Here is a 12,558-nt window from a genome sequence, read left to right on the forward strand (position 1 = left end):
GGCTAACCATGTTATCCAGCATTCGATTAACCAAATGAAATACTCCACATCCATGTCCTTCGAATAGTCGAGGTTCTTCTGTAATGCTATAATTTTGGGCATTTACTTGGTTTTAGGAGGCTAATGATGTCAGATGTGGACCAGCATATCGAGTCTTCTCTTGTAAAGAATTGGTCAACCAGAAACAGGTCCATGGACCAAGGTGTTTTAAGAACGCACAGAAGATGTTGTCATAACCAGCAGCAGTGCCCAGTTTTCTTTGTCCAACTTCAGGGTGGTGAAAGGCGCAGATCTGGAATTCTGAAGTAACAAAGCCTCAAATAAAGACTTGAATCTGTGTTGCTTCAATGCATGAGTGTACTAAGGTGTTTAAAGTGAAAAGATGAACTAAAACCAGAGAGTAGTCCCAAACGTCTCCACAGCCATATTGTACATGGGGCTCGTGATCCTTACACTATTCCTCTTTTATCATTATTTGTATCAGTTGCATTCAAGATTTATTTAGTATTGATGTATTTGAACTATGATATCTCCAAGAGTTTACTGCAAGCATCACATCCAGGATAAGTACAATACATGGACAAATACAACCATAAACTCGTCTTGAAGTGATGGTCTCTAGTTCTTGATTTCTTTCGCATTAACAACTGCATAAAGATGGCTCCAGCACATCATTTACTAATGTTCTGTATTATTGATTGTTTCATGTTATAACCTGAAATTGTAGGAATTGATTACGAAGGCATTGAGAGACAAAAATAAAACTATTACCAGAAATGCACACTTGTTTGTTAGCATTTTAGGGAGACTAGGAGTGATTTAATGATTGACTAATGATAGTTTAAGGTCTTTTCCAATTACTATACCTACTTAATTTACTTTCAGATGCTGATAGATCCTCTGTGTATTCCATGCAGTTTCAGAAAACTCTGCTGTGCATATAGGCATTCAGGATTTGAGTATGGTAACTTTCAATGACACCATAATTTATATAGTATCAAAAAATTTAATGAACAGACCAGTTCAGGAGAGTACTTGAGTATCGTGGGGGGACTAAACTTGTAATAAGGAATGGGGAGGTGGGGGTATGCAGAACCCAGATGCTGCACCTTTTAGAACTCTGGAAGATTTTTCATTAAAACACTTTTACTGGCTCAGAAATTGTAAAATCTGCCCAAATAAAAGTCCAAGAGTTCACAATATTGGGCTTTTATAGCAAGAAATAAAACAAATACGTACATGGCTTTCTGCATTGGACTCTAGTTTGTCTTTTATTATCTTCAACTATTGCTATGTTCCTGTGTTCATTGTACACTTTCAGAAGCCAAGGATGCTTTACTGTTTGAAACTTAGCTGACTGAGCCATTTTCTGGTATTCTACTGATGCTTACTAGTTCAATTATGAAGAATTGCTAATGAATCCAGAATTTAATTTTCAGCAAGTGTGCAGTTGCTCAGTATGTGAGTACCATTCAGGGAGATTATGTGGAATCCAAAACTATGTGAGGGAGGAAAATTTGGTTGTAAATGGTTTGAGTGAAAATGCAGGTAACGGTGAACGCTTGGGGAAGCAGCAGGGAAAGACTGTGGAGAATGAAGCAGAACAGATAGTTAGGACAAGTGATACTTCCTGATCAAGGTGGTAAGGATCATTTGGTAAAGTGACTTAGATTACTTACAGTGTAGAAACAGGCCCTTCGGCCCAACAAGTCCACGCCGGCCCTCCGAAGAGCAACCCACCCAGACCCATTCCCCTACACCGAACACCATGGGCAATTTAGCATAGCAAATTCACCTAACCTGCACATTTTTGGACTGTGGGAGGAAACCGGAGCAAACCCACACAGACACTGGGAGAATGTGCAAACTCCACACAGTTGCCTGAGGCGGGAATTGAACCCGGGTCTCTAGCGCTGTGAGGTAGCAGTGCTAACCATTGTGCCGCCCTTAAAGTGGGATTTGTATTTTGGTGAAATTAATGCAGGGATGAAAGGGGTACTGGAGGATGGTAAGATCCTGAGGGCATGAATGTGCAAATGCATCTGACAGGTTCTAAAGAAGGAAATCTGGAATTTTAGTTGAGAGTTTTAAGGCTTTGAATTGATAATAGATACATTAAAAAATTTACAGGTGGTCACATTGATGGTAAACATAAAGCTTGTATTGATGGTAAAAGCCCACCTGGTTCACTAATGTCCTTTAGAGAAGGAAATGTGCTCTACTTAGTCTGTACTCATATGTAGGCCAAACTTACAGCAATGTGATTGACTCTTAACTGCCCCTTTGAAGTGGGCTAGCAAGCCTTAATGCTCATACTCCATGAAATAATGTCTTTTATTTCAATTAATATATTGTGGAGCTGTACTCTAAACTTGTTTGGTCACCAAATATGGAATGGAGTTAGTGCAAAACTTTAAAATGCACTCTGCTTAAGGCAGTCAGGAAGTCTTTCACATTGAAGGTTATTAGTGCTCATTAATTTAATGAATTGCATCATCAATTCCACTGTCTCGGATGGATTGTCCTTTATTATTTGCTAGTTCCAGATACGTCTGAAATAAACATAATGGACTCAATAATTTGAACATAAAACTATGAGTACAGGTTTAAAATTCATTCTCCAAATGATATCTAGAAAAAGCAAAAAAAATGCTAGATAAGAACAAGGGATGGATTATGCTTATGGGTAGATAAATTCCTTCCTGATGAAGGGCTTATGCCCAAAACGTCGAATTTTCTATTCCTTGGATGCTGCCTGACCTACTGCGCTTTTCCAGCAACACATTTTCAGCTATGGGTAGATAAAGGCAATGTGAGAGAAGGCTCATGCAAAGTATAATCAACAGCTGTAAAAGCAGACTTAATCATTGGTTTCTGGGAGTGGAGGAATCAAATTATTGATCATGAATTATTTTGTTATGGCAATGAATTTCCTGAAAAACAAAAGGCAGTCTTCCAAAATCCTGAACTGAGTAGAGGAGTTGGGGGTCATGTTGTGGCTGTACCGGACATTGATTAGGCCACTTTTGGAATACTGCATTCAATTCTGACTTCCCTGCTACAGGAAGGATATTGTGAAACTTGAACATTTTCAGAAAAGATTTACAAGGATGTTGCCAGGGCTGGAGGGTTTGAGCTATAGGGAGAGGTTGAATAGGCTGGGACTATTTTCTCTGGAACATTTGAGGCTGAGGGGTGACCTTACAGAAGTTTATAAAATCACAAGGGGCACAGATAGAATAAATAGACAAGGTCTTTTCCCTGGGGTGGAGGAGTCCAAAGCTATAGAGGGCATAGGTTTAAGATGAGAAGGGAAGTATTTAAGATCAAGCTAAGGGGTAACTTTTTCACACACAAGGTGGTGTGTATGTGTGTGTGTGTGGAATGAGCTGCCCGAGGAAGTGGTGGAGGCTAGTATAATTACAACATTGACAAGACATCTGGATGGGTATATGAATACGAAGGGTTTGAGATGATATGTAACTTTGCTGGCAAATGGGACTAGGTTAATTTAGGATATCTGGTTGGCATGGAAAATGACATAACATGACAATGGCAAGTCAGCTGGGAAAATATGCAGGAATAAATGTCTGATTCTACAATTTAATTATTAACTCTGAAATAAGAACCTCAAGTATGAGCACCATTAGCATGCCATCTCTATCCAATCTCACATTATTGATATGCAATTTCCTACTTTTCCACATGCTGAATAGAAATTAAATGGTGACAGCTTCCACTATAAAAATCAAAATGGGTATCTGGCAACTGCAGCTTGTTCCTCTAGGCCTCCACCTTGGATCGAAGTCCCCAGAATCTCAGGGCATCCACCATAGGCAGCAACCACCACGGATGGTATTGAATATGTACCAACCTCTCTGATTCCTCTGAACACATTCTTACCCACTTACAATGTAGCACACTTCAAAGTTGTACTTGTGAGTGCACTGGTACCTTTCATTGAAATGCTGCTGCTAGGACACTTTGAGCACAGGGACAAGCATACATCTTCTGGGTTTGACCAGGATATCATTCAGGGTCCCTTGGTTGCTGTCTTACTGCAAGTTCACTTTGCATCTACCTGAATGCTAATTGCATTTCTGCCTTGGTGTTTCGACCTTTGCCCCTTTATTCAGAACCTGAAGGCTCACAGTATGTCTGTCTTGCCTTGCCTTTTAGTGCAGACATTAAGCTTGTTATGGATATTAGCTTTTGATCAGTCGAATATGTTGCTCTATAGCACCATGCTATATAAATGCAGCATGTGCCAGTAGCTTATGTCACAAATACACTGTGTGTGCTTCAGTCAAATGGTTATATCTCAAAATCTATAGAGAGTAAGTCCTCTGCCAAGTGAAGCAGATAGTCTTCATCAAGGATTCCTGGCACAGTAAGTCAAGCCAATATCAGTCCAGGGGCTTAGACATGATCAGTCAGCTGCTTGGGGCGGTTAGGGTCAGGAGGTTCATATCACTACAGTGGATCAGGGGATCATTCCTACATGTACCCCTGGTTCAGTATAACCACCATGGGGATTCATTGTAAGTCATTAGGACATTGCACAGCATTCAGTCAAGGGCCTGGTCACCATCGGTCAGCATTGTCCATCTGAGTCAGTTGGATGGGGTGGGGCTAGGCTACAGTCAGTACTGGGGGGGGAGTCAAGGACAATACTAGGGTCAAAAACAGAAGTTGCTGGTAAAGCCCAGCAGGTCTGGCAGGATCTGTGAAGAGAAACCAAAGTTAATGTTTCGTGTCAGGTTATCCTTCCTCAGAATATTAACTTTGATTTCTCTTCACGGATGTTGCCAGACCTGTTGAGCTTTTCCAGCAACTTCAATTTTTGTTTCTGATTTACAGCATCTGCAGTTGTTTTGGTTTGTATACGATATTAGGGTCCACTGCTGTGATTGGGAATTTGGGAAATTCAGTCATATGGATTGGAGGCAGCATGCTAGATTGTAGAGACAACAATAATTGTTATTATATAAGGCAACCAGACAGTAATGCAATGAATGACATGGGTAACTATGGGAGGGGGTGTCAAAGATGGCCACAATCCACATGTCGTTGGTGTGATGGGGGACAGTGCAGCAAGATGATTGGCATGACTAAGCTGTAGAGGCCTGGTCCCAGAGGTAACACAGAGTGGAGTCATAAATCAAAGAGGTGTGTAAAAATGTGTGGAAACTCAGTATTGATGGGCTTGACAATAGGTACAGTAAAGAAAGAAACATGGAGTTTTGGGGGTGGATGATTCTTGATTACTAGGCTGAGCCATAAGGTGATTGTGGTAGTTTTGTGACGAAGTATCTTTTGCATGAGATGCAAATTGACAGCAGCACACAGATATTGGAGATGTGTAGCAGCTCCAAACTAAAGAGTTGAAGGCCTGCAGTACAGCATGATGATGTGGCAAGGCTCAGTGGAAGAGAGGAGAACTAGAAGTGGGATAAAATAGGATGAGTTGAAACTTTAGCAAGATGCAAATTAATGGAAAAAAGGTAGATACCACCCAAGGATGAGATTCTGAAGTTGTTATTTATGTTTTGAGGGGCAAAGTAGAAACATTTATGAGAACTTGGAAGAGCCTATCACACCAAGTTACAATAAAATTCAACCATTAATCCTCTAACTGTCCATAATATTGAACAATGGCTCATTATATTGTGGAAAGATTTGGTATGGAAAGTTGTAAGCTTATGACCTAAGCATCTGATGACACAATAATTGATACGCAAGAAACCAGAATGGGAAGGTTCAAAGATATGGAAAGCTGTCTAGTAGTTGGTTACTGAGATTAGAAAGAATAAGGGCATGTAGTGATTTTAAAAATATGATCATTTAAAATCAACGTATCAGAGTCAATTAAACTAGGGCAGCAGAGGTTTGGATGAGCTGAAGTTTACAGAGAATCAGAGATGAGAAACTAGAGAGGAAGGTGTTGGATTCACCAAATCTGAACACTACAGGGAGGAGTGTTTCACAACAGAAATGCTGAGGCGCGGGGAAGAGATGAACTGACCTGTCAACAATGTTGAAGTGGGCAACTTGGCAACGGAATGATGTGAGTTTGGAAGATCATAGAGGACTTTGTGTGCCTTGCAAAAAGAGACGGGGAAGGAGTTAGTGGAGAACAAGTTTGTTCAATGCAGCAGTAGCTGAAATCCAAAGATGAAAAAGCTGGTGCTGGGCTGTCTGAAGAGTGTTTGGAAGCAGGTATGGTCTCTGGCACTGAGCCTGTCACCACCTCCAACCTCCTCCTCCCCCACCCCCGCCACCACCGTGTCTCACTCACACACTCTGCCTGGTCAGGATGATTTGGAGATGCCGGTGTTGGACTGGGGGCGGGGTACAAAGTTAAAAATCACACAACACCAGGTTTTGTGATTTACACATGGAAGCAGTGAAACTATCACTGTATTCTAACAGATGAAAGGCTTAACAATCAAATTTTCAATGTATAATTTCAGTTACATCACACTGTAAATTTTTGCTATAAATTCTGGGTTACGATCGAGCCCTCCGCAATCACCTGATGAAGGGAGCGTCGCTCCGAAAGCTAGTGACCTTCCAATTAAACCTGTTGGACTATGCCCTGGTGTTGTGTGATTTTTGAGCTTGGGCCAGGATGGGGTTTGTTTTGGGAAGAGTTGCTGCTGCAGTACTGGGCGGTGACGCTGGGGGGCGCGAGCTGGTGTTATCGCAGAGAGGAGCTGTCTCAGGGAGCTGTGTACACCGTCACACACACACACACACCCCACCCACTCACCCACAAACACACCCACACACTGACACTGACACACTGATGGAGAGGAGCAGAGAGCCGCAGCTCCCGCTGCCTCCCCCGTGATGCCCGGCGGCTGTGCCCGGGAGCTGCGGCCTGCCGCCATGCCCGCGACGCTGCCTCACCTGGCGGCCGCCCTCTGCATCCTGGTCTCCTGCGGCGGCAGCGGCAGCCTGACGGCGGAGGCAGGCCCCGGGACAGCGCACGGCAGGCAGCCCACGGCACACAGACCAGGTAAGGACTGCCCTGCTCCCGGGGAGAGCGCCGGCCCCGCTCCCCGCTCCCGGACCGTGGGGGAGGGAGAGTCAGAGAGGGAGGGGGATGGAGCCGGTGATGGTGGAGGTTGTTGTTGGGGATGGAGCCGGTGATGGGGGAGGTTGTTGTTGGGGATGGAGCCGGTGATGGAGGAGGTTGTTGTTGGTGATGGAGCCGGTGATGGGGGAGGTTGTTGTTGGTGATGGAGCCGGTGATGGGGGAGGTTGTTGTTGGTGATGGAGCCGGTGATGGGGGAGGTTGTTTTTGGTGATGGAGCCGGTGATGGGGGAGGTTGTTGTTGGTGATGGAGCCGGTGATGGAGGAGGTTGTTGTTGGTGATGGAGCCGGTGATGGAGGAGGTTGTTGTTGGTGATGGAGCCGGTGATGGAGGAGGTTGTTGTTGGTGATGGAGCCGGTGATGGAGGAGGTTGTTGTTGGTGATGGAGCCGGTGATGGAGAAGGTTGTTGTTGGTGATGGAGCCGGTGATGGAGAAGGTTGTTGTTGGGGATGGAGCCGGTGATGGAGAAGGTTGTTGTTGGGGATGGAGCCGGTGATGGAGAAGGTTGTTGTTGGTGATGGAGCCGGTGATGGAGAAGGTTGTTGTTGGTGATGGAGCCGGTGATGGAGAAGGTTGTTGTTGGGGATGGAGCCGGTGATGGAGAAGGTTGTTGTTGGGGATGGAGCCGGTGATGGAGAAGGTTGTTGTTGGTGATGGAGCCGGTGATGGAGAAGGTTGTTGTTGGGGATGGAGCCGGTGATGGAGAAGGTTGTTGTTGGGGATGGAGCCGGTGATGGAGGAGGTTGTTGTTGGGGATGGAGCCGGTGATGGAGGAGGTTGTTGTTGGTGATGGAGCCGGTGATGGAGGAGGTTGTTGTTGGTGATGGACCCGGTGATGGAGGAGGTTGTTGTTGGTGATGGAGCCGGTGATGGAGGAGGTTGTTGTTGGTGATGGAGCCGGTGATGGAGGAGGTTGTTGTTGGTGATGGAGCCGGTGATGGAGGAGGTTGTTGTTGGTGATGGAGCCGGTGATGGAGGAGGTTGTTGTTGGGGATGGAGCCGGTGATGGAGGAGGTTGTTGTTGGGGATGGACCCGGTGATCGGGGAGGTTGTTGTTGGTGATGGACCCGGTGATGGAGGAGGTTGTTGTTGGTGATGGAGCCGGTGATGGAGGAGGTTGTTGTTGGTGATGGACCCGGTGATGGGGGAGGTTGTTGTTGGTGATGGAGCCGGTGATGGAGGAGGTTGTTGTTGGTGATGGAGCCGGTGATGGAGGAGGTTGTTGTTGGTGATGGAGCCGGTGATGGAGAAGGTTGTTGTTGGTGATGGAGCCGGTGATGGAGAAGGTTGTTGTTGGTGATGGAGCCGGTGATGGAGGAGGTTGTTGTTGGTGATGGAGCCGGTGATGGGGGAGGTTGTTGTTGGTGATGGAGCCGGTGATGGAGGAGGTTGTTGTTGGTGATGGAGCCGGTGATGGAGGAGGTTGTTGTTGGGGATGGAGCCGGTGATGGAGAAGGTTGTTGTTGGTGATGGAGCCGGTGATGGAGGAGGTTGTTGTTGGTGATGGAGCCGGTGATGGAGGAGGTTGTTGTTGGTGATGGAGCCGGTGATGGAGAAGGTTGTTGTTGGGGATGGAGCCGGTGATGGAGAAGGTTGTTGTTGGTGATGGAGCCGGTGATGGAGAAGGTTGTTGTTGGTGATGGAGCCGGTGATGGAGAAGGTTGTTGTTGGGGATGGAGCCGGTGATGGAGAAGGTTGTTGTTGGTGATGGAGCCGGTGATGGAGAAGGTTGTTGTTGGTGATGGAGCCGGTGATGGAGAAGGTTGTTGTTGGGGATGGAGCCGGTGATGGAGAAGGTTGTTGTTGGGGATGGAGCCGGTGATGGAGGAGGTTGTTGTTGGGAATGGAGCCGGTGATGGAGGAGGTTGTTGTTGGTGATGGAGCCGGTGATGGAGGAGGTTGTTGTTGGTGATGGACCCGGTGATGGGGGAGGTTGTTGTTGGTGATGGAGCCGGTGATGGAGGAGGTTGTTGTTGGTGATGGAGCCGGTGATGGAGGAGGTTGTTGTTGGTGATGGAGCCGGTGATGGAGAAGGTTGTTGTTGGGGATGGAGCCGGTGATGGAGGAGGTTGTTGTTGGGGATGGACCCGGTGATGGAGGAGGTTGTTGTTGGGGATGGACCCGGTGATCGGGGAGGTTGTTGTTGGTGATGGACCCGGTGATGGAGGAGGTTGTTGTTGGTGATGGAGCCGGTGATGGAGGAGGTTGTTGTTGGTGATGGACCCGGTGATCGGGGAGGTTGTTGTTGGTGATGGAGCCGGTGATGGAGGAGGTTGTTGTTGGTGATGGACCCGGTGATGGAGGAGGTTGTTGTTGGTGATGGAGCCGGTGATGGAGGAGGTTGTTGTTGGTGATGGAGCCGGTGATGGGGGAGGTTGTTGTTGGTGATGGAGCCGGTGATGGGGGAGGTTGTTGTTGGTGATGGAGCCGGTGATGTGGGAGGTTGTTGTTGGTGATGGAGCCGGTCATGGGGGAGGTTGTTGTTGGTGATGGAGCCGGTCATGGGGGAGGTTGTTGTTGGTGATGGAGCCGGTGATGGGGGAGGTTGTTGTTGGTGATGGAGGAGGTTGTTGTTGGTGATGGAGCCGGTGATGGGGGAGGTTGTTGTTGGTGATGGAGCCGGTGATGTGGGAGGTTGTTGTTGGTGATGGAGCCGGTCATGGGGGAGGTTGTTGTTGGTGATGGAGCCGGTGATGGGGGAGGTTGTTTTTGGTGATGGAGCCGGTGATGGGGGAGGTTGTTGTTGGTGATGGAGCCGGTGATGGAGGAGGTTGTTGTTGGGGATGGAGCCGGTGATGGAGGAGGTTGTTGTTGTGGATGGAGCCGGTGATGGGGGAGGTTGTTGTTGGTGATGGAGCCGGTGATGGAGGAGGTTGTTGTTGGTGATGGAGCCGGTGATGGAGGAGGTTGTTGTTGGGGATGGAGCCGGTGATGGAGGAGGTTGTTGTTGGTGATGGAGCCGGTGATGGAGGAGGTTGTTGTTGGTGATGGAGCCGGTGATGGAGGAGGTTGTTGTTGGTGATGGAGCCGGTGATGGAGGAGGTTGTTGTTGGTGATGGAGCCGGTGATGGGGGAGGTGGTTGTTGGGGATGGAGCCGGTGATGGGGGAGGTTGTTGTTGGTGATGGAGCCGGTGATGGAGGAGGTTGTTGTTGGGGATGGAGCCGGTGATGGAGGAGGTTGTTGTTGGTGATGGAGCCGGTGATGGAGGAGGTTGTTGTTGGTGATGGAGCCGGTGATGGAGGAGGTTGTTGTTGGTGATGGAGCCGGTGATGGAGGAGGTTGTTGTTGGTGATGGAGCCGGTGATGGAGGAGGTTGTTGTTGGGGATGGAGCCGGTGATGGGGGAGGTGGTTGTTGGGGATGGAGCCGGTGATGGGGGAGGTTGTTGTTGGTGATGGAGCCGGTGATGGAGGAGGTTGTTGTTGGGGATGGAGCCGGTGATGGAGGAGGTTGTTGTTGGTGATGGACCCGGTGATGGAGGAGGTTGTTGTTGGTGATGGAGCCGGTGACGGTGGAGGTTGTTGTTGGTGATGGAGCCGGTGATGGAGGAGGTTGTTGTTGGTGAAGGAGCCGGTGATGGGGGAGGTGGTTGTTGGGGATGGAGCCGGTGATGGGGGAGGTGGTTGTTGGGGATGGAGCCGGTGATGGGGGAGGTTGTTGTTGGTGATGGAGCCGGTGATGGAGGAGGTTGCTGTTGGGGATGGAGCCGGTGATGGAGGAGGTTGTTGTTGGTGATGGAGCCGGTGATGGAGGAGGTTGTTGTTGGTGAAGGAGCCGGTGATGGGGGAGGTGGTTGTTGGGGATGGAGCCGGTGATGGGGGAGGTTGTTGTTGGTGATGGAGCCGGTGATGGAGGAGGTTGCTGTTGGGGATGGAGCCGGTGATGGAGGAGGTTGTTGTTGGTGATGGAGCCGGTGATGGAGGAGGTTGTTGTTGGGGATGGAGCCGGTGATGGAGGAGGTTGTTGTTGGGGATGGAGCCGGTGATGGAGGAGGTTGTTGTTGGTGATGGAGCCGGTGATGGAGAAGGTTGTTGTTGGGGATGGAGCCGGTGATGGAGAAGGTTGTTGTTGGTGATGGAGCCGGTGATGGAGAAGGTTGTTGTTGGTGATGGAGCCGGTGATGGAGAAGGTTGTTGTTGGGGATGGAGCCGGTGATGGAGAAGGTTGTTGTTGGGGATGGAGCCGGTGATGGAGAAGGTTGTTGTTGGGGATGGAGCCGGTGATGGAGAAGGTTGTTGTTGGGGATGGAGCCGGTGATGGAGGAGGTTGTTGTTGGGAATGGAGCCGGTGATGGAGGAGGTTGTTGTTGGTGATGGACCCGGTGATGGGGGAGGTTGTTGTTGGTGATGGAGCCGGTGATGGAGGAGGTTGTTGTTGGTGATGGAGCCGGTGATGGAGGAGGTTGTTGTTGGTGATGGAGCCGGTGATGGAGGAGGTTGTTGTTGGGGATGGAGCCGGTGATGCGGGAGGTTGTTGGGGATGGAGCCGGTGATGGGGGAGGTGGTTGTAGGGGATGGAGCCGGTGATGGGGGAGGTTGTTGTTGGGGATGGAGCCGGTGATGGGGGAGGTTGTTGTTGGGGATGGAGCCGGTGATGGGGGAGGTTGTTGTTGGGGATGGAGCCGGTGATGGAGGAGGTTGTTGTTGGTGATGGAGCCGGTGATGGAGGAGGTTGTTGTTGGTGATGGAGCCGGTGATGGGGGAGGTGGTTGTTGGGGATGGAGCCGGTGATGGGGGAGGTTGTTGTTGGTGATGGAGCCGGTGATGGGGGAGGTTGTTGTTGGGGATGGAGCCGGTGATGGGGGAGGTTGTTGTTGGTGATGGAGCCGGTGATGGGGGAGGTTGTTGTTGGGGATGGAGCCGGTGATGGGGGAGGTTGTTGTTGGTGATGGAGCCGGTGATGGAGGAGGTTGTTGTTGGGGATGGAGCCGGTGATGGAGGAGGTTGTTGTTGGGGATGGAGCCGGTCATGGAGGAGGTTGTTGTTGGGGATGGAGCCGGTGATGGGGGAGGTTGTTGTTGGGGATGGAGCCGGTGATGGAGGAGGTTGTTGTTGGTGATGAGCCGGTGATGGAGGAGGTTGTTGTTGGTGATGGAGCCGGTGATGGGGGAGGTTGTTGTTGGTGATGGAGCCGGTGATGGAGGAGGTTGTTGTTGGTGATGGAGCCGGTAATGGAGGAGGTTGTTGTTGGTGATGGACCCGGTGATGGAGGAGGTTGTTGTTGTTGGTGATGGAGCCGGTGATGGGGGAGGTTGTTGTTGGTGATGGAGCCGGTGATGGGGGAGGTTGTTGTTGGTGATGGAGCCGGTGATGGGGGAGGTTGTTGTTGGTGATGGACCCGGTGATGGAGGAGGTTGTTGTTGGTGATGGAGCCGGTGATGGAGGAGGTTGTTGGTGGTGATGGAGCCGGTGATGGTGGAGGTTGTTGTTGGTGATGGAGCCGGTGATGGGGGAGGT

At 49.1% G+C, this 12,558-nt stretch overlaps 1 protein-coding gene across 1 annotated transcript in view; it reads left to right on the plus strand.

Moving 5' to 3' along the window:
• The first annotated feature begins 6,697 nt into the window (after positions 1 to 6,697).
• The window catches only part of fam171b (family with sequence similarity 171 member B), a 103,034-nt gene continuing 97,173 nt past the window's right edge, over positions 6,698 to 12,558 (plus strand). Inside the window, exon 1 of the mRNA XM_060827984.1 lies at positions 6,698 to 7,021. Coding sequence (XP_060683967.1) covers positions 6,853 to 7,021 — 169 coding nt within the window. The 5' untranslated portion in view covers positions 6,698 to 6,852. The remainder of the gene's footprint in view (positions 7,022 to 12,558) is intronic.

The sequence above is a fragment of the Hemiscyllium ocellatum genome, chromosome 7 (genome assembly GCF_020745735.1).
Source record: "Hemiscyllium ocellatum isolate sHemOce1 chromosome 7, sHemOce1.pat.X.cur, whole genome shotgun sequence".
NCBI classification, from domain to species: Eukaryota; Metazoa; Chordata; class Chondrichthyes; order Orectolobiformes; family Hemiscylliidae; genus Hemiscyllium; species Hemiscyllium ocellatum.